The following is a 21858-nucleotide window of genomic DNA, read 5'->3' on the forward strand; positions in this document are numbered from 1 at the left end:
TCACGCGTACGCTGCAGCGTCGAGAAAAAACACGTTCCAATTCAAGACTGCCGACACACACACACACACACACACACACACACACACACACACACACACACACACACACACACACACACACACACTCACACACTCAAGAAAAAAATCCTATTATCTAGAAGGTCACATGTCTCTTTTTTTAAGGTTGTGGTTTGAAAAAAGTGCGTTTCACGGCTTCAAAGGACACCACTTCACTCTGCACCCTCGCTCGGTTTTTCTCACTCCAGAGTACATCGCTGATTCAGTTAGAGACGCCTCGCATTTCAGCAGAGACGTTTTGTGTCGCACGAAATAGAAATGCGTTAAAAGGAAAGTACACAACTGTGGTCTAGCTGAGAAGGTCGGAGGGAGCTGGGGCATAGAGATACGAAGTTCAAATAGGTCCAGAATAAATATAAATAACACGACTTAAGATTTATCTAACAACCAGTCATCAAATTGTGAGGAAAGAGGATGAGCGTCTATTCACGGGCGTTTTTTAATTTTTATTTTTTTAAGTGTTTTTAAATGTTCTGAAAATGATCACATTAGAGGAGGGGAGGTCACATGGCGGCATGCAGTTGTATTTTTTTTTTTATGGGATTGTCCCTTCGTTTCATCACGGGATTGAGATCCCACCGTTTCTCCTCAGGAGGAGCGTCCATCTGCTGGGGGAAGTGTCGCACTGCACGACAGCGGCTTCTTTTCTCTTTATGCATCATCCCTGAGTGTCAGGGGTTTCCAGGCGCCGCGAGGGGCCCGCAGGCAAAAATGAACAAGAGCTTAATGTCGTTCCTTTTAACTTGAAAAGAAAAGATGCTAATGCAGATGAGTGGTTTCAGTCGTCCCACTTAACTCTCACCTCACCCACACGGACAGTAAATTGTTCTTATCTGGCAATAAAACTCCACGTGGAAATTTAGATGTGTCAGAGGAGAAATTAGCACCAAAAAAAAGAGGGTTTTATGGGAATTTGTGATACACATATAGATATATATATATATCTATATGTGTGTGTGTGTGTGTGTGTGTGTGTGTGTGTATCGGGGGAAGTTTCGGTGAGCTGCATGCATCTTCGGTCACGCCTCGCCGCCCTTCGCAACCAGAAGAGGGTGTTGGCCTCCAAATCCAGCTGCCACCTCGCTATCTGTCCCCTCCATCGGCGCCAGTTCTCCTTTTTCTTTCTCTCGGTCTGAAGAGACACGGCACTTTGTGAGGCAAACTGTCATCGCAGCCTCGCGTCCACATGTCACATTAAAAAGCCCAGTCATCCATTTCAAGATACAACATGCACCGCTTCTCTTTTTTTTCCAATTATAACAGGCAGACTTCAGGGTATTTGACTTCTGAGTAGTTCGATGATGTTGAGTAAGATGGTGGCTAAAATAAGAGTCAGGGTTTTTCAAGGTAATGTGGAAGGGTTAAAAAATCGTACCGGGTATTTTTGTGACACATCAGCTTGTGAGCATTAAAGACACATGTAGGGAAATGGGAATAGACTGTGAAGTCCAATTTCCACCTCGAAACCCAGACAGAGTTTACTCCAGAGTCAAAGAGCGTCAACACAGTCAACATGAAAAGCTTCTGCTGACATCTGCTGACTGAGTAATATACCTGCTTCAAAGCCAGAATTCAAAGTATAGTCTATGCTGATGCACTATCATCGATATCAATCATGTTTGAGTCATGAAACCTCGGTCTGCGTCAGAGGGACAAACTAATATTGTTCTGTTTGCATTTCGAGAGAAAGCCATTTAAAAAAAAAAAGAAAGAATCGAATTCAAACGTTTGTGGATCATATCAAACTTTAAATTCACTGAATAAATCTGAATGAAAAGAAATACGAATGTACAATCCGGTTTCCCCCCCAAAAAGTTGAAAATCATGTAAACCCGCATTTAGTTGAAAATAGAACTAAGACAATATCTCAAATGTTTAAATTGAGAAATGTTAATTGTTTTATGAAAATAATGTTATTTTTTTTAATTTAATGCTGACATGTTTTCAAAAAAAGTTGGGACGGGTTCAACAAAAGACTGGAAAAGTTGCGTCAAGCTTGAGAGAAAAAAAAAAAAACCTGGGGGAACATCTCAACTAATTTGGTTGCCTGGCAACAGGATTGAATATCAAAAAAACAGCATCCGAGAGAGGCAGAGTCTCAGCAGTGGAGATGGGGAGAGGTTCATCCCTCTATGAAAGACTGTGTGGTCAAATAGTGCAACAATTTCAGAACGTTTCTCGATGTAAATTTGTGGGTTCCATCATCTACGGTTCATAAAATCATTAAAAGGTTCGGGGAATCTGAAGAAATCTCTGAACACAAGGGGCAAGGCTGAAAAACAATATTGGACGGCCGTGATCTGTATTAAAAACAGACACAATTCTGTCGCGGAAATCACTGCATGGGCTCAGGAACACTTCCGAAAACCATCGTCTGTGAACGCGGTTCATCGCCGCATCCACAAATGCAGGTTAAAACTCCACCATGCAAACAAAAAAACAGATATAAACATGATCCAGAAACATCGCCGCCTTCTCTGAGCTCGAGCTCATTTAAAATGGACTGACGAGACCTGGAAAACTGTCCTGTGGTCTGACAAGTAATTTGACTAAAACATTCACTTCCATGTAATTTTCGACTATTATCATTACGATATTAATTCTTAAATCCGCTGTCTGCCATAACGAAATAGTAATCACGAGTAAAACGGAGGTTGTAGTGACGTTATAGTGGTTTAGGTGCTGCACCGTCTTACAATATCAGGGAAAACCCTGCAGGTGTATTTTTCACACTGAGGATGTTTTTCATTTCGGGTCAGGACACTGGATGGTGAAATAGCTTGTAATTGTTGCCCCGTTATTCTCTTTAAATCCTGCAGATGGCGCTGTTGCAACGCACTTGATAAAGAGCGCAGCCAGCGGTTTTTGACTGACTGATCCACATGTTTTACTTATCTCATTTTATTAAAGAACAAGGTGCGCAGGTTGGGTTTAATCCGACTGGTGACGTTTTATTTTTTTTATTGTTAATAGTCTGATAACATGCGGCGAAAAGGAGGTTCGTGTTAAAAAACAAAACAAGAACAAGTTGCTGCCTTTGCTGTGACTTTTATTCCGACCCAGAGGAGCAGATCTGAGCATGCGCACTGCATCGGCTCTATGGGGACGGGGAGGACATCACGGAAAAAACGTAGCAACAGCACCACAAACCCCACGCCGAGATTTCGTCTCTCCGCTGCGCCAAAACTGCGCGACGGACGCGGCCCACGACTATGCCCGGTGCGGCGTTAGAGTCCGGGACGACCACTTGACGGGCCTGGCCGAGGTCTGAGCCGTTGCCGGGAGGGGAAATACATTTCTTCATGTGGGAGCAGCATGCGGGAAATGGTCGGAGGCTGCTGCGTGTGTTCAGACGAGCGAGGCTGGGCTGAGAATCCGCTGGTGTACTGTGATGGACACGGCTGCAGCGTCGCTGTCCACCAAGGTAACGTTAGCCGCCGTTAGCGTGTGATTACCGGGGCAGCTGTGGCGGCCGAGCCGGCGGCTGGAGGCTGCCGGAGATCGGTCGGTTCGCCTTCTGTCTACGTGCGTGTTTCTGCGTGTGTGCGTGTGTGTTGATGTGTGTGTGGGAGGGGTAGGCAGGCAGGCGTGCTGTTTGTTGTTTCCTCTCCGCACACATGATCGAGCACACAGGGCCAGGCGGTGCTGACACCGAGCCCGGATGGCGCCTCGGCGGCCCTTGAGGTCCGTGAGGGCTGTCTGGCCCGGTCGGGTCCGCTGCACCCTGCAGGAGGAGGCGTGCGTCTGCGCGGCGGTGCAGCCCCGGTGAGGCCCGCCGGTTTAGGACACCGTGTTACGTTGTGTCCACTCGCTTTGTTGAGGAGCAGATAGCTCAAGAGGATCTCAGGTGTTTCCGAGTGGGACCCCCGTGAGGGGAAAAAGGGGGCAGATTTCGGACTCCTCTCCGCCTCGCACCTCAGAAATAAATTAAGATTGTGTTCCCTAAAGTCATGAGAAAGTGTTGTTAAAATGTGACCCAGAAAGATGAGTTAGGATCTGGACAACATCAGGTGAAGCAGAGATCTGTCTCTGTTAAATTCAACTTTATATCAAAGACTGCTCTGGAATGATTTTTGATCAGGATGACAGCAGCTTTAACAGGTCAACACAAGATGTGTGTAAAAAAAACAAAAAACATTATACACTGGAAAATCTAAATAATATGGAGGAGATCAGGTGGATGCTTTACTGTTTATACGTTGGAATCTTTTCTCTCTGTGTGTGTGTGTGTCTGCCAGCATGCTACGGTATCGTCCAGGTGCCCACCGGCCCGTGGTTCTGTCGGAAGTGTGAGTCACAAGAGCGGGCGGCCCGCGTGGTGAGTACGCCAACACACACAGCATGACACCGGTGGGGTAAAGTAACCGAGTACATTTACTAGAGTACTGCACCGTAGTACAATTTGGAGGTATTTGTACTCCACTCCGGTCCATTTGATGCTTCTTTGTACTTTCCATCCTCTACGTTGAGGTCACACCTTCACGTATCTCCAAATTTGTTGGTTTTAATCTTGAATTTTTCTGCTAAATTGTCGGAGTAAATGTTCCTTTTTCGGGGGTTGAGAAAATTCTCCTACTTCTTAAGCTAAATAAACTCTAGAACTTGGACTGGTTGGAAAAAAAAGCATCATCGGGAGCTGTATTTCTGACCTTACTGATGTTTTAGAAATATAAACATGTAATAATGCAGAGGTGCCCCAAATCCCTTCTTATAAAATGCCAAACACTAATCTGGATGTAGGACTGCGGGTCAAAAATAGATGTTTATGTTATGTGAAATTACGTTTAATTAAAATGTGCTATATTTGAAATGGACGTCGATCTCTCATCTCGACTGGTAGCGCACAGTCACGATATGATATAATAGGGAAGCAAGGAAAACTTATCCATCAACCTTCTATTCATCCGTCATCCATCCATCCTTTCCTCGTCCATCCCTCATCCCTCATCCATCCATCATCCTTCTAGCCATCCGTCCACTCATCCCTCATCCATCCATCATCCCTCATTCCTCATCCATCCACTCATCCATCTATTCATCCGTCATCCATCCATCCATCCATCAACCATTCATTCATCCATCATCCATCCATTCATCCATCTATCTATCCAACCATCATCCTTCTATCCATCCATCATCCTTCTATCCATCCTCCATCCATCCATCCGTCCATCATCCATCTATCATCCATCCATCATCCTTCCATACATCCATCATCCATCCATCATCCTTCCATCCATCCTTCTTCCATCCATCCATCCATCATCCTTCTATCCATCCATCCATCTATCCATCATCCTTCCATCCACTCATCCATCCATCCATCATCCTTCCATCCCTCCCTCCCTCCCTCCATCCCTCCCTAACATGCTCTGCTCTCTCCTGTGTTGTCCCAGAGGTGTGAGCTGTGTCCCCACAAAGATGGCGCCCTCAAGAGGACAGACAGCGGAGGTAAATATCTTCCAGTACATTTCCATTACTCGTTCATAAAGAGCCTCATCAGTACCACTGACCTTCTGCCCGTCTCTCTCTGCCCATCAGGCTGGGCCCACGTCGTGTGCGCGCTCTACATCCCAGAGGTGCAGTTCGCCAACGTCCTCACCATGGAGCCCATCATCCTGCAGTTCGTCCCCCACGACAGATACATCAAGGTACGGACACACACGCCGCTCACACTGTCGGTCTTCATCAGAGGAGGGTGCCCTATAAAACCTAATTAAGCCGAATTAGCTACTAACAGTTTATTTTTACTGTATGCTGCTGGATGAACTGACAACTGTCAACGAACTACTTCGATTCTGAAGAAATGTTGAAAACACAAAGATTCTCGGGCAACTTCTGTTCTGCTCCTCTTCCTGCGCCATTAGCCTGTACAATATCTCCTGATTCTGAGAAAACGGCCTCAAAATCAGGTTCAGGAATAGAACTGTGCATCAGGGTCATGTAATTATACCTATTAAGTGTCAAAAGTGAATTCGGCGTACTTCTTTTTCCAAAACATGAGGCTAAAAAAGAAGCTGAATTTGCAGCGTAACTGAGATTCTTAGATCCGGATCTTGTCGTGAAGAGAGAAAGTCTCCAAAAATGGATTACCTTTTTAAATTTAATGTATTTTTTGATAAGAATACGGTGTTTAGGTTTTTATGGTTTTAATGTCTGTACTTAAACTCAGGTATTACATTGATATCTTTATAAAAATGTTTGAGGTTGTTCATAATTGGTCATTCTAATTCTAAAGTAGGTGAAAAATACACTTTTTTAGTATTAAATTCTCCACTTTAAGTTAAATTTAAACATAAGTTTTGGTTCCAGGCCACAAAAATATCCAGAGTTGGGACTTTCAGTGTCAGAAATCCCACAGAAAGTAAAAGTGAAACAACAATTTCTCGGCCAATAACAAAAGCAGCTTCATGATGCAGCTCGATGACGTGCAGGAAACAGCTCAACTCTGGCTGCTTCCTTAACAGGAAAACCAGTTTTTGCCTCTCGGCGCCGTCACTGCCTCCACCTGCAGGTCAGAGGTGAACGTACTGAGGTCACGGCCGCTCCCCGGAGGCTGCTGCAAGGCATTCTGGGAAATGTGGGAGAAGGAGAAGCAGTTTGAGGAACGACAAAGAAATACACAACAGCTCAAACAGCAGATGGAAATAGAGTAAAAATAAAAATAATCATCCGCCAGCTGCTTCCTGCTTTTTTACTAAGAATTTAATCTTCTTTGATTCTGAACTGTCGGTCAGAGGGAAAAAAAAAACTGAAGGCCTCCCCTTGGGCTCCGGAATTAGACTTTTTACTGATTAAAGAAATTTTAATCCCCCCCAAAATAATCTATGATAGAAATAATCATGTTTTATTATTTATTTGGATCGTCTTCTTTCTGGAGCTCATGCAACAACAACAACAAAAATAAAACAAACAAACAAACACATTAAAATTGCACTTTATTCACAAACCAGAAAAAGAGAGAGAGAAAAAAAACTCGACGAAATTTCTCGACGATCAAAGCGACAAAACGGAAAAAATAAAACAATCAAATCAATCAATCAATCAATCAGACGTGATTGGTAGAGCTCTTTTCATACAAATGTTTTCTAACCCAAAACAATAACACACACACACAGGCACGAGTAAACTACAACACTAAAAATACAGTATACGGTTATACTAACTAATAAAACCAACTGAAATGTATTTATAGATTGTCAAATAAATCAATAAAATTCACTTATAAGCTAAATCAAATATTAAACTCGACTAAAAACAACTCTAAACTAAAACTAAATCTAATACTCCTCCACGTTAGTACTCTTACTGGTGTCGTACTTTGATTTCAACAGCGGCGTCTCAAATCGCACACTCTCTTCTGAACATTTGACCGCCGCTTCCTCCGACGCCTTAGTTTTGTTCGGCGACATGTTGAGTTACGAAACGCAACGATATTAAGACCCCAGAGAGTCCGGCGCTCAGAAACCCGACAGTCAAATGTTCCGCAGAACAAAAACGCAAGACGAGTCTCCTGCCGTTTTATTGTCACCCTACATCAGCCGTCCCTCCAGCTTTCTTCTTCTTCTTCTGGGTAAAGTCTTTGATAGAAGTGGATCCAGAGCAACGCACAGCACAAAGAAATCAATACGTGCTCGGAGCGCATTTGTGTGCATGCCTGCATATAAATGCACATGTGCGAGTGTTTGAGTGCCCGGTTTCATATTACCGCGTCAGCTACAGTAAATTGCATGCAGCTCCCCCCCCCCCCCCCCCCCGTCAGAGCCATTCATCCGCACTTTGGCCGCCCGCATTCTTCGACAGCGTCACAATGGACAGCGAAAAACTCGAGAAGAAACTCTTCCCCTTTTTTTTTTTATTTATTTTTTTTTTTATTCCGCGCTCGGTGTCGGTCGTGTCTGCGAGCCGCCGCCGTCCTCCGAGGGGAGACGGGGGCTGAGCGGGATGTTGGGAGGAAGAGGGAGAGAAAAGGGACGGAGTGAAAAAGGTAAAGGAGCCTGCTGTTCCTTTGTCCCGCACCTGTTCCTAGGCCTCTTCTGCAGCACACACACACACACACACACACACACAAAGTGGAAACACAAAAGCTGTGTGTGTGTGTTTGCTTTTGCAGGCTCACATCTGTATGCTTTACATATCTTATCCGGATACTAAAAGCTCTCTTACAACATCTGGGCAACAGTTTTGCTTCAAGAAACCTCATCTGTTGTCTTGACAAGCAAAAAAAAAACACAAAAAAAACTTCCTGATCGTTTACAGTCCAGCTGCAGAAGCAGTCTTTCAATCCTCTCCGCAACCGCCGTCAAACAATGATCCACATCACACGCGAACTTACACACACGCACACACACACAGCCCCCCCGGTCACACCGCCGCGACACCTGTTGTTAATAATGAGAGTAACGACTGATGCGTCTCCACACCAGACCTGTTACATCTGCGAGGACCAGGGGAGGGAGAGCAAGGCGGCCTGCGGAGCCTGCATGACCTGCAACCGCCAGGGCTGCAGACAGGCCTTCCACGTCACCTGGTGAGTGTTAGTTTTTGTGTGTGTGTGTGTGTGCGCGCGCGCAGAGTTTTTCATTGGTGTCCGGGCGGTGGTGGTCAGTTATTTTACCAAAAAGCTCTGCATTTTCATGTCCTTTTGGATCATTGCAATATTTGTTATAAAATGCATGAAAAGTATTAATGACCAAGCATCGGTAAAACATCCGAGATTTAATCCGTCGGGGATCAAACGCTTTCAGGCGACACTGGCAACACCCAGGTGCAGCTGTCTGTGTGTGTGTGTGTGTGTGTGTGTGTGTGTGTGTGTGTGTGTGTGTGTGTCTCTCTCCTGTTTCCTCTCCCCCGTGACCCCGCGACCTCTTGTGTGCTCAGTGCTCAGATGGCCGGTCTGCTGTGTGAGGAAGAAGGACCAGAAGCCGATAACGTCAAATATTGTGGCTACTGCAAACATCACTACAACAAGATGGTAAAACCACAAAACAAAACAAAAACACAACTAATATGAGAAAACCCTCCTTTTAAACGTGTTGTTTTAATGCACTATAACATTTGTCGTGGATCAGCCCGACAGAGTTTCGCCTTTTTTTGTTTTTCATGCTGTTATTCTGTGTGAGGTCGTGGTGCCGGATTGTTTGTTATTTACAAACACAACAGAAGTGCCGGCCCGGTGCGTTTACTTCCTGGAGTCGTTGCTCGGTCGACCGGTGGTGACGTCACAAATCTGAAAAGTCATGTTGCCCAACTGATAAAGAGTTCACCTTGTGAAGCTCCTGTGAAAACAACAACAAATTGTTTTTCTCCTTTCGAATTCAATAAACAAGTAGTAGCGATGTTTAGAGAGTGGCGGTGCTCGGCGAGCTGTTTCGCCGTCCGTCTATTAAACTAACCGGCTCGAAGAAAAACAACACGCAAAAGTTGATTTCATTTTACATTCACGACTTTCTTCTTCTGGTTTTTAACAGCAGAAGAAGTTGCGCTCCAGTGAAAACACAGGCAGCTCCTTCACTCATCCCAGGGGGCGCTCTAGTTCCCCGTCACAGGAGAAACAGCACCACCACCACAGACCGAGGAAGGTGAGCCTCACTGCGGTCGCATCGCAGACTGTGTATGAAAAGTGTTCGTAGCTTCCGCGTCTGACAAACGAGCCCGATGCCGAAGTGCCTGAAGCTGCAATACCACCGAGCGCCACTAGAGGTCGGCTCCAAAAAAGCCTCCGGCTCCATAGACTCCCATTCAACTTCTCTCATGAAATACAAAGTCGGTGAATTTTCCCTCCACGAGTTATCTCGGTGTTGTTTGCTGAAGTCGCTCCTTCTTTTTAGTTTTCCGGCGGTCCATCTGAAAATAATCCCGTCATTAATAAAAAAAAATGAAAAAGTAGTGTGCAATTCGGAATGCAGGGTAAGAAATATTTTTGGTAAAATGGGATCATGTTGGCACTGGTATAAAAAAAATTCTAAAGATATGTGTGTGTGTGTGTGTGTGTGTTTTCAGAGCCATAAGGATAAGATTCGGCCAAAAGAGCGCCACAAGAAGTCGACCGACAGCCTCAGTTCTTCTGTTTCCGTTTCCGTGACGACGAGCAGCATCGAGAAGGTAAAAAAAAAAAAAAAACACAAATGTGTCTGTCACTGTGAAGGTGGGATTTAAAATACCCGACGTCACACGGCCTCATGATATAAAAGATCATTTTGACGAGTCGTGTCTGGTTTTCATTATTTCTGTTTTGCCCCGCGTCTGTTGGACAGATCTCGTCCAGTCACCACGGCAACAAGGAAGGCGAGGGGAAGCCCAAGAAGCTGAGCTCACACAGTCACGGTCACCGCAGCAAGAAGACGGGAAGCACCGGGAAGAGCTGCTCCTCCTCCTCCTGCTCCTCCAGCCCCTTCAACACAGGTACCACGTGAACGACGAAACCTTCAGTCAGGTGTGTGTGTGTGTGTGTGTGTGTCCGTGTGTCCGTGTGTCTGTTTGTAACTGTGTGTGTGTGTCTGTCCTGCAGGCGGCTCGCTGTCCTCCGCTCAGGATTTCCACCAGTTCTCCTCGTCCTCCCGTCTGGAGCGCGACCACGAGCGAGGAGGCGACGACCACAGCGGGGAGGAGCGGAAAGAGCGCCACAGGCGGCCGGCGGTCCACGAGGAGGACGTGGAGGAGGAGGAGGAGGAGAAGGAGGCGGACAAAGACGAGGAGGAAGAGGAGGAGGACTGTAAATACCACAAGCCGCCGGCGCTGACCCCCGCCGACGGCCCACTGGCGGGGTCACAAGGTCACGACAGGTCGGAGGGCAACGCCAGCCCCTTCGAGAACAAGGTCACCATCTCCACCTTCGGCTCCATCATGCGCATCACGTCCTCGTCGGGCCTCGGCAGCAGCAGCAAGATCCGCAAGATCTCCTCCTCCTCCTCCTCGTCATCGGGCGACTACAAGCCCTCCAAGTCGCTCTGCAAGCAGCTGAGCACACCGCCCATCCTGGAGGAGGCCGGCCCGGAGGACAAGGCCACGCCCCCCGCCCCCCGCCGCCGCCGCCACCGCCGCCCCGGGAGAGGCGGCACCGCGGCAACAAGAAGAGCCGCCACGGGCCGGGGCGCCCGCGGGGGAGCAAGAACCGAGAGAGGAGGGACGAGGAGCACCATCACCACCACCACCACGCGGCGACTCCTCCTGTTTGTCCTCCTCCTCCTCCTCCTCCAGCCTTAACTTCCTCTCTCTACCCCAGCCCCTCCTCCATCCTCCACCCCGCATTCCCCTCCGCGCTGCCTCCTCCTTCTCCCGCCGCGACCACCACCTCCTCCTCCACCACCATCTCCTCCTCGTCTTCCTCCTCCTCCTTTTCCTCCTCCGCGGGTAGTTTCTCCACAGGCCGCTGCAGCTCGCTGCTCGGCTCCGGTGAGTCTCAGCGAGTGTGTGTGCGTGTGTGTGTGTGTGTGTGTGTGTGTGTGTGTGTGTGTGTGTGGTCGAACTTCCTGTGCGTGTGTGTTTGCACTTTGCCGTGTTTGCTCGCAGCTCCACTCTGAAGTGTTGAAATGTTTCCGGCAGCTTATCTGAACATCAGAGTCGAACACAGATCCTGTTTCTCTGCTTTCAGAATGTTTAGTAAATCTGCCTCTGAGTATTTATTCAATCTGTGTGAGGCAGAACAAAATGCCCCAGATAGAGTTTTTTTTTTTTTTGATGTCTGAGTGACGAACTTCCTGCCCTACTTTCTCCCTTCGTTCCCTCGTGTCCTCAAACCCGGCAGGACTCTCACAGCTTCTGAGATTTTAAAAATGACGACAAGACACCGTCATCTTTCTTTCCCTCAGGTATCTACTCCAGCCTCAAGGACCCTCTCACGCTGGGCGGGGGCGTCTGCAGCACCCCTCTGTCTCTGGGCGGAGGCGTCTGCAGCACCTCCCTGTCCCTGGGGGGGGGCATGTGTAGCACCCCTCTCTCCTCAGGGCTCCTCACGTCCCACGTCTCCTCGCTGTCTCTTCCGTCCATCAGCGCCGCGTCAATCGCACAGGTAAACGTCACGCAGAGGACTGAGGTGTCGCGTTTTTAATACACATTTTTCTTTTTAAACGTACGACAAACACGGCCGAAAGAAAAAAAGGGGGGGGGGGGGCGACTGCAGTAATGTGGATCAGATGTTCAACAAAACGACAGTAATATGTTAGTTTATGCTGAACATTCGAAGGCCAATTGTTGTTTCTGCTGACGTGTAAAACTGGAATATCTATTTTGTTGCCGTTGTGTGTTTTTAAAATAAATGAACAACAGAAATATTTTCAGTATTCTCCAGATGTTTTAACTTTGTCAGACAGATGTTAACGTTCTCCTGTCTCGTAGGTGCACCCGGGCTCCAGCGCCTCCTACAGCCTGACCTCCTCTCAGCCGTTCTCCAGCTGTCTGTCCGCAGCGCCGACGCTGCCGCCACTACTGAGTCAAGCCCAGACCTCACTGCCAGGTGTGCGGAGGACACTTCCTCTGACACTTTTCTTCGAAACCTGACTGTAAAATCTGCTGACGGTGCACAACGCCTCAGTGATTCAGTAAACGGAAGCAAAGCTCACGACTGTTTGTCCTCTTTTATTTTTTTCAGAGTCCGACCTCGACGACTGTCGCTTCCCGTGTCAGGGGAACTCGCCGAGGGAGAGTCTGTCCTCGCAGTACGTCTCCGTCTTCTACTCCTTTTGTCTTTTGGTGTCGAGTCCCGGGACGCATGAAAATGAAAACTGCATCAATTGTGTAAAAGAAAAACAACAACCTCCAGAGACGCAGGCTGAACTCCTGCGTCCCCCCCCCCCCCCCGCCCCTTTACTCTCTTGACTTCCTGTCCGCCGTGTCCTTCCCCTCCGCTCGCAGGTCTCCGATGAGCTGTCTTCCTCTGCTGTTCGACCAGAGAGACGGGCTCGGCGCCGGAGTGCGAGCCCGGCCCGAGAACGTCCCGCCGGCCAGCTCGCACATCGAGCTGCTGCTGGAGAAACACGGCAACGGAGAGATGGGAGTCAACAGTGAGTGAGACGACCGACGAGCAGCTCACACATTAAAAAAAAAACACCAGATGATCGAAGGGAGAAAAATGTATTCTACCCGAAATTCAGGGAGGTTTTTCTGTCTTTACGTCAATCTTATTTCCTTTGAAATCCTTCAAATTAAAATAACCTGAGAGGCAGAAGTCACTCATTGGTTCACAGTTTTGATGAGGAGTCACATAACAACGCAGGTCAGAGAATATCAGGGAATTCAAATTTTAAAGTAAAATTAACATTTTTCCAACTGTTATAATGTTTTATAAACAATTCAATGAAATAAGATTAAATAAGTACTGGTGTGTGTATTTACAGTGAGGTACATCAAATTGGGAAGACAGTGATACAGGTATAATTCTGACTTTTAAAAGCTCTTCAGAGGATTTGATAATTTTTTTGGGGCCAAGTTGTGTAATATAAACAGATTTTGGTTTTTTTGCATGTTTAAATTTGAAATGCATTTCATGAAAATATTATATTTTTCAAGTCTTTTTAAAAAATTTTTTATTATTTCAGGTGTTGACTGTTGACCGAGTGTTTTTTTTTTTTTTTTTTTTTTTTTTTCCGTAAACAAGTGTCAAATACTTCAGTAAATATTTTTATTTTATGTGCTGAGGGAAGTAAACGTGCAGGAAAATGTAAAGTTCAGGAACCTCGGCTACAAAATGATGAATTGAAATACCGAGCGATGAGATGAGACGACCGAAAAGCCGAACGTGAAGTTTGTAAAACGACGATAGATCTCCTAAATATGGGAGAGAGAGTCCTTGTTGCTGTTCTCGTTTGAAAAAGTGTTTGCACGTTGCAGTTTTTTTTTTTTTTTTCTTTTTTTTGGTCCGAGTGTTTATAAAAGTGCGCAGGCCCGAGTTGTGGCGCATCATAGTTGTGCGGTTGGTCTAAGCAGTGAAAGGTTTTCGCACTGGAGCTCGTAACTTGACGGGAGTAAAACGATGTGTCTGTTTCTTGTCCGCTCAATGCGCAACGACAGCCTGTTTTTCTGTTGATTCGGGGTCGTGGAGTTTCAGCTTTTGTAGCCAGTGGAAGTCAAGAGAGTTTGACATTTGACTTGTGGAGCGGGAAACCTGCAAAAAAAACTGCTGCAGTCCGCTGTAAAATATACGGTGTGAACTGCACTCGATTGTGTTTTACCTCTACGCTGACAATCTGCTGCCGTTTACAGTCGATGAATGTACTCGATACTGAAAGCGGCTTTTTTGTTCTTTTCCTCTGCAGTGACTTCATCAGCTGACACTTGTTTTCGACTCTATTCTTCACTCCTTTTTTTTTTTTTTTTTTTACTCTCGGCTCCTGTCATCGTTTTTCTACTTTCGATCCATTTATTTCTTCTCCTGAAATCGGGTCCCTTCTTTCCTCACAGCTTCCTAACTGTTTTTTTTTTTCTAAATCTCCTCCCTCCACCCTCTCGCTGAAGGAAACACCTCCTCAGTCTTCTCCTTAAATATACGTATCTGTGCTCCAGGGACGACTTTGCTTCAGCCTAATGAGTGTGTGGAGCTGCTCCACCCTGCAGACATGAGACAGAGGAGTGTGTGTGTGTGTGTGTGTGTGTGTGTGTGTGTGTGTGTGTGTGTGTGGGCGAAAAATCAGTGAGGAAACGTTTAAAGGGATCAAATTCCTCCCTCAGGCCGCTGCTGAAGTGACACAGGAAATGAAACGAAATATACTCGTGTGAATCTTCCAGAGGTGTTTAATAATAAAAAAAATTTTTAAAAAAAGGATGAAGATGGAGGATTTTTTTTTTCTCCACCTCCAGGAGCCGTCCAGTCACGTCACATTGCATCGTGGGATGTTGAGTAAAGATAAAATGAAGTCAAGCAGCAGACGTCGGAGGTTTTTCAGGACACAGCCTCAGTTCTGTGACCTCCTTTTTTTTTTTTTCTTCTTTTTTTCTGCTTCAACCCTAACCGGGGCCCGAAGAGCAGAGTAATTGGAAACACCTGTGTGGGGGCGCAACCTTACAGAGTGGACTCAAACAGCCATGTTCAGCTTACTGGGTCGGTCGTTTATCAAAGATATTCCACCGTGCATCAGTTGATAGTTAAGCCTTAACTGATTTATCCTGATACACGCAGGATGAATATCTCCATTCAGTCATAGTTAAATTGAAAAAAATCGGACTTTTCACTCGCTGGTAACTCTGTAACTCGGAAGTGCGCGAGTTATCTGGAGTCCGTTTCATGAAAATCTGTCTGGAAGTAATCCTACTGGCAAGAGAGGACAAAACACAAAACTACAGGATGAGAGAAGATGCAAAGTGATGCAGTGTTGGCCTGACTCATCTTTTTTTTTTTTTAAAAAAGGAGAGTTTTATTCCTAATCTTTAAAGTGGGTAGGATGTCTGCCTCCTGGAACAGAACTGGTTCCACAGGAGACGGGCCTGAAAGATTCTACTGTTGGAAACCAGTAACCACGAGCAGACCCAGCACTCTGAGAGTTAACTGTTCTGTTGGGATGATATGATACTTCAGAAGGTCCTTTTATTTTTATTTTATTTATTTGACCTTTATTTAACCAGGTAATATCAATTGAGAACCAATTCTCATTTACAATGATGACCTGCATTTGTTGATGCATCTTGCGGCAAACGGCAACCAACAGTTGGATTGTGAACGGTTTGTTTACAAAGCCTCGAGTTCGGATTTTGTCCGTCGCCATCTTGCTAGTTCGGAGCGGTTCGGAGCAGGAAGTGACCATATTTGGACGAGCTGGGGGGAGGAGCCAGCGGTGGATCTGACTCGATCTAATTGGAAATCCGACGATACTACGTCCCGCCCACCGATAGCCGTAACCTGACTGCACCACAAGGCCTGTCAATCAAACAGACACGCCCCCAAAAACAGGTCTTTTTGAAGCTTATTTTTTTAATTAATGACGGGATTATTTTAATCTCGACCTCCAGAAAACTAATAAGAAGGAGCGACTTTAGCTAACAACACCAAGATAATTCTTCGAGAAAATTTTTTGACTTTGTATTTAATGAGAGAAGTTGAATGGGAGTCGATGGAGCCGGGGGACTATTCGGAGTCGCCCTCTAGTGGCACCCGGTGGTATTGCAGCTTAAGACACTTCCGCATCACTTTTCAGAGCCGGAAGCTACGAACACCTTTATGTAGAGTCTGTGGTTGAAACCCAGTGTTTGTTAATGTATGTGGGTTTGTGCCCAAGTAAAAGTCTGTGTGGGAATCGTTGCAGACCTCCTCTGAAATGCTTTGTGTCTCCTCTCGTGCCGCTCAGTCGTGGAGATGCTCCAGTCGCTCCACTCGCTGCAGCAGGAGAACCAGCGCCTCCAGGACCAGATCCTCAGCCTGACGGCCAAGAAGGAGCGGCTGCAGCTGCTCAACACCGAGATGGCCGTGTCCTTCTCGCCGCACATTCACGCCGCCCAGATCAACTTCCTGTCGTCCAGCCAAGGTCAGAGTCCCCCTCACTGTTTTAACGTCACCGTGTCGCGTAGAGCTCCACCTCATCTCCTCCTCCCCCCCCCCCACGCATCCCTCCTTCCTCCATCACACCTCAGGTCATTTATCGACGTTAGATGCTACATATGTTGTGACAGATCGAAACATCAGTGTGACCCTCCGCCTCTCCTTTCCCCAGACCCCCTGTGCACCAATAAGAGCCCCCTGTCCAAAAGCTGCTTCCTGAATGACACCTCCTTCGTTACCTCGTCGGAGGTGAGAAACTCCTTGATCCTTTCTGACCCTGAACGCACCACGCAGACCCGTCAGTTTTGCCTTTTAAGCCTCTTTATAGGATAAAATTACAGATGATACTTCTTGTTCCTGTTTTTTTTTTGTTTTTTTTACAGTAAACTCCGGTATTAACAGCTGATCACCTCTTTTGCCTTCGTTCCAGGAGCTCCACTCCGGTAGTCCGTCCCGCAGTAGCTCCTCCCTCTCCTTCCAGAGCACCCCTCCCCCTCAGCAGAGCCCCGCCCCCTTCGGCCAACCGCTGATGAACGGCTTGAGTCGAGGTCTGGGCGACGGTCTGGGCGGCGGCGGCTGCGGCTCCTCGCTGCCCGTGGTGGGCGGGTTCATGGCGTCCCTCGCAGGGAGTCCTCAGCTGATCATGAACGGCGTGCTGGGCGGCCTGAACGGCGTGATCCAGTCTTCGGGGCCGAACGCCCCTCAGAGCGCGCTGCCGGCCCTGCGGCCCCAGCCGCCGCCCCTCAACCCCCAGGCGCTGGCACAGGGCTTCCAGCTGCCCAAGAGCGTGAGCCCGTAAGTCCACCCCCCCCCCCCCCACACCCCCTCCTCCGTCTGTCCTCAAACCACCGGAAGGACACGGCTGCCTTAAGTGAATAATTACACTCGCACTGTGTCGGGTGATTGTCGGCCGTCTTAACGCGACGCCGTGTGTGTTGCAGGTCGTCTCTCCTGTCCGAGCAGCAGAAGCAGCTTCTCCTCGAGCAGCAGCAGCAGCAGCTCCAGCAGTTCCTCACCTCGCAGAACTTCACGCCTGTAAGGACGCTCCCCTCGTTCACTTTTCTCACTCGTTCTCACCCGCACGCTTCAAATGTTTTCACAATCTCCTCGTGGGATCTCCCGGGTTTTTTTTTCTCTTTGGATAGTTTCGGAAGACGAGGCGCGATCAAAACGTCGTGAAACGTGAGTGGAGCGCCGCACGGCGACGCACGCGGAGCAGCTACAATTCGTCGCCGTAGACTTTCTGAAACATTTCAAAGGTCTCTGTTGACCGTTTCCAGAGTTTGACGCGAAATCTGATGTTTTCTCTGCTCCAGTTTCAGGTCCGTGCTGAAATCACAAATAGTTTACGCACCAGTCGTAACAGAAACGTGTTGAACTCGGGTGCTGATGTTGATCAAAAGACGACACTTGGAAAACTTCCTCGTGGAGGTCGTAGCTTCCTCCTGCTCCGTGTGCATCGCTGCGCCGCGCTTCGTTCACGAACTGTTTAGTTGTAGGCAGCAAATTTAAACATTCACCCAGAATTATGGCTCCTTGTTGTTACCGTGACGATTTTCTCCAAACAAGTCTGTTTATGGCCGTTGTGTTATAAATCTTTAGCTGGCTGACACGCCCGACCATCACACGGGTGGTAAAATATTTAGTTGTTTGGATTTAATTAAAGCCTCTAACAGCCAATCACGTCCCCTGACCTTTTGGTTTCTGCCAGTCAATGACGACCTGTGATCGAGACGCGAGCTAAATCAGGTCGATTTGAATGCGCTTTAAAAGCAGCAGCCGTCCTAAAGAGGCTTCACAGACCCACAGCAGACTTTTTAGATTTACCCAGTCCTAAAATCATATTTATATCCAAGACAAACTAACACGTTCAAACAAATTACTCCTTCATATTTCCTCATATTGCAGAATGGTTCGTCTCCCAACGATGATCTCCTGCCAAAAGATTCCCACTAAGGAGCTGGAATATCAGCCGTTAATAATACTTTATGCGTAGTTAGTTAATAACTAATAATGCCTGCTGAAGATAGACGTGAGAGTAACCCTGCTGAGTCGCCTCCAGCAGCAGCCGAGCAGACGACTTGATTTGACTTGCAAACTGGTGAACGTCTGGTGCAGCGAGGCGCTGTGACGCAGTAAATATAGAAACCAGAGGGTTTCCTGTGTGGCTGCGAAGCTTCAGCCGGTGCAAGATGCTGCGCTCCGACACCAGAGAAACAGGAAGTGTTCACAGATGAGAGAGGAACAGGATGAGTCAGCAGTTCTTCTACAGCTGAGAGGCTGCAGGTTTAGTTTATTTAAAAAAAAAAAAAAAAGAATACAGACGGGATAATCGTCGTGTTTGCTGCTGCAGAAACTGAAACCTGTTTGATGTAAGATCCTTGGTGTGTCTGAACTAAACCAATCCGACGTGATTGGCCGGCGGCGTGGAAGTGAGGCTCAGTGCTCCCAGTGAACAGCTCTGCTTTTATACCTCACGCTTCCCGTTTTTCGGGTCGTCCGTCCCGTTCTCGTGAACACGATATCTCAAGACAGCCTTGAGGGAATTTTGTCAAATTTGGCACCAACGTTCACTTGGTCTCAAAACTCAACTGATTATATTTTTGATTGGATATGTAAGATCAAAGGTCACCGTGACCCCGCAAAACACATTGGCGACCGTGACTTCAGAATTCACACGAATTACGACAAAACGTCCCCCGTTTTCGTGAAGGCGATTTCTCTCTTAACGCCTCGAGGGAATTTTTTTCGAATTCGGCACGAACATTCACTTGGCATCCGAGACGAACAGATTGGCTTGTAGTAGTTAAAGGTCACTGTGACCTCGTGTCGGACCCGTCATCCATCCGTCCCACTCTCATAAACGCGTTATCTGGTGAATTTCTTCAAACTTGGCACAAATGTCCACTCGGTCCGAAGGATTAAACTGAACAGATTTTGGAGGCCAAAAGGTCGCTGTGACTTCAAAAGGCACGTTTTTTTTTTTTTCTCAAGAATTTATACGTTCACACGTGTCTTAATAGGATAAAATGACGACGTGACGTATTAGATCCAAAAGGTCGAAGGTCACCTTCGCGCCATCAGCTCCGTAACTGATAAACAGAAGGGGAGACTGGGACCATCTTTAATATGGGGTCAGATACTTGAGTTGGAGACACTAATCTTGGATGTCCAGCTTGAATCTTCCACATTTGAAGCATCGCCTTCTTTAAAGTCTCTCCGACATATTTGATACGAGTCCGGAGAGACATGGATGGAAACTGACGTCTGACTGGTCGGAGGAGTCGGGACGGCCACGAGGTTTCTCTTGTGTTTGTGGCACTTCAGGAGGGATTATCTGAAATGTCGGCAGTTTTTAAGCACATCTTTCACAACTTTGTTCTCACCGACCACTCACCGAGTGTTTTTTTTTTTTTTTTTTTAAACCTTTTGAATAATGTTAAAAATATGTAAAAAGTTGTTACCACCAAGCACATTACTCTTCTCTGAAAATTAAAACCTTCTGGACAAAAAAAAAAACTTCTGGCTGAAAACATCATTCGAATATTCTCAGATCTTTGTAAGAACAAAACGTGGTTTTAGCTGGGATCACCAGCGTCCGATCAGCTTTCCAGATGTTCTTCATCCCGCCGCCTCCTCTTCCTCCTCTTCCTCCTGCAGGAGCAGCAGGCGGTGGTGTGCCAGATGCTGCAGCGGCAGCGGGAGCTGCAGCGCCTCACGCTGACGGGAGCGCTGGCCTCCACGCCGGGCTCGCCCATGATCGCCCAGCCGCCCGGCCTGCTGTCCTCCGTCTCCCCCCTGCAGGGCGGCCAGGGAGGGGGGAGCCTGTTCGGCCTGCAGGACAACGTCCTCCACAAGCCCGGGGTGAGTGGCGCCGCACGAATCTTATCGGTACCGGGTCCGTCTCCTTGCCGGTTTTTATTGACGCGAATCCCGTGATGGCGTTTTCAGGCTGCGGGAGAGAAGGGCGGAGACAAGAACGGGTGAATTCGGGAACGCCGGAAGGCAGCTGGCGTGAAAATACCCGTCGTGGCGGCGGCGCCTCGAAGAACCCGAGGTCACCTCGCAGGACTTTTCTCCTTCTCCGTCACCTTCATCTTTCACCCTCTTTTATGAATGTATAACAGGATGGACTTTGAACATCAAGGTGAAGTTGTTGTTTTTGGGTTTTTTTTTCCCGTGATTTCTCCATTACCGGAGGTTCTTCTCATAGGATTTGTTTTGTTTTGTTTTGTTTATTTTATTTGCGTGTAGGCAGCTTTCAGAGAGCATGAAAACGGTGGTCTCTTATTAAATTGCACTAATTTGTTAGTTGGACCCACGGGGGCTGCTGAACCGAAGGCGGGGCTCGTCTCTTCTCGGACTTCTCGGAAGAACCGGCCGCTCACCGAATTCCCCCCCCCCCCCCCCCCCCCCCCGTCCCGCAGCTTCGAGCGGCCGGCCGGCCGGCCGGCGAGAGGAAAACCCGACTTCTCGCGACCTCAACTGTCTTCCTCGATATTTTGTCTTCCCTTTGTGTTCCGAATTTCTGAACCTCATCCAGATCTTCTCCGTGTTTTGCCGCTTCTCGCCGGCACCTCTCATGTGAAGGGTCAATATTTTTTTTTTTTTTTTTTTTTTTTCCCCCGTTGTGTGGTTTAGTGGCATTTCAACACGGAGCTAGTTATTACCTCAGACTTTCTGCCGACTCGTTTTTTTTTCCACTGTTGACGTTTTTTTGTTTTTTTTTGTGCAGACTCGTTTTTACCAAGACAGCCTTCACTGGATATAAACGCCCACCAAAACAAAAACAAACAAAAACAAACCTGGGTATCAACTCCTTTTAGACGTAAAGATGGCACAGCAGCATTCCGGCGTCGGCACCGCACCGACTTTTTATTCCGAACCACCACCACCAGTTTCTAAAGACTTTTATATCCTTGCAGTTGCTATCGAGATTAAGCAGACGAAACCAAACATTTGGAAATTGTAAGTAAGAAGAAATTCATTGTTTTTTTTGTGTTTTTTTTTTTTTTTTTTTTTCCTAAACAAGTGTGCACTTTGCATGTTCGTAGCTAACAGAGCAAATTAGCCATCCACGCGGTTCCTTGTAAAGGACGCTCGGTACTTACTAGGCCACTAGGGACTGAACAGGTGTTTTTGGTTTATATGAGTATTTTGCACTCTTGTCCTGAAGTGTCAGTTGTTGTTTTTTTTTGTTTGTTTTTTTTAAATGTTACATTCATACATAGATAAATCTTTTCATGTCCAACGTTAGCTGTTCTTTTAGCAATACTGGATAGATAAATGCCTTAATGATGCTAGATTTACAGAGG

General features: G+C 47.1%; 1 protein-coding gene across 1 annotated transcript; it reads left to right on the forward strand.

Annotated features, from left to right (window-relative positions):
- Positions 1-3146: 3146 nt before the first annotated feature.
- Positions 3147-21564, forward strand: LOC138209229 (protein AF-17-like). Its single transcript, XM_069167674.1, is given in 21 exon segments — positions 3147-3502; positions 4317-4396; positions 5475-5529; positions 5620-5729; positions 8505-8608; positions 8959-9052; positions 9549-9659; positions 10081-10182; positions 10335-10482; positions 10589-11088; positions 11091-11472; positions 11889-12088; positions 12415-12532; positions 12668-12734; positions 12931-13079; positions 16353-16529; positions 16716-16792; positions 16974-17338; positions 17485-17578; positions 20204-20407; positions 20495-21564. Coding segments are annotated over 21 exon segments (3282 nt in total). The 5' UTR covers positions 3147-3393; the 3' UTR covers positions 20531-21564.
- Positions 21565-21858: the final 294 nt, after the last annotated feature.

This window comes from Embiotoca jacksoni, unplaced genomic scaffold (assembly GCF_022577435.1).
Source record: "Embiotoca jacksoni isolate LCO1_2020_lvr unplaced genomic scaffold, fEmbJac1.0.p SCAF_4, whole genome shotgun sequence".
NCBI classification, from domain to species: Eukaryota; Metazoa; Chordata; class Actinopteri; family Embiotocidae; genus Embiotoca; species Embiotoca jacksoni.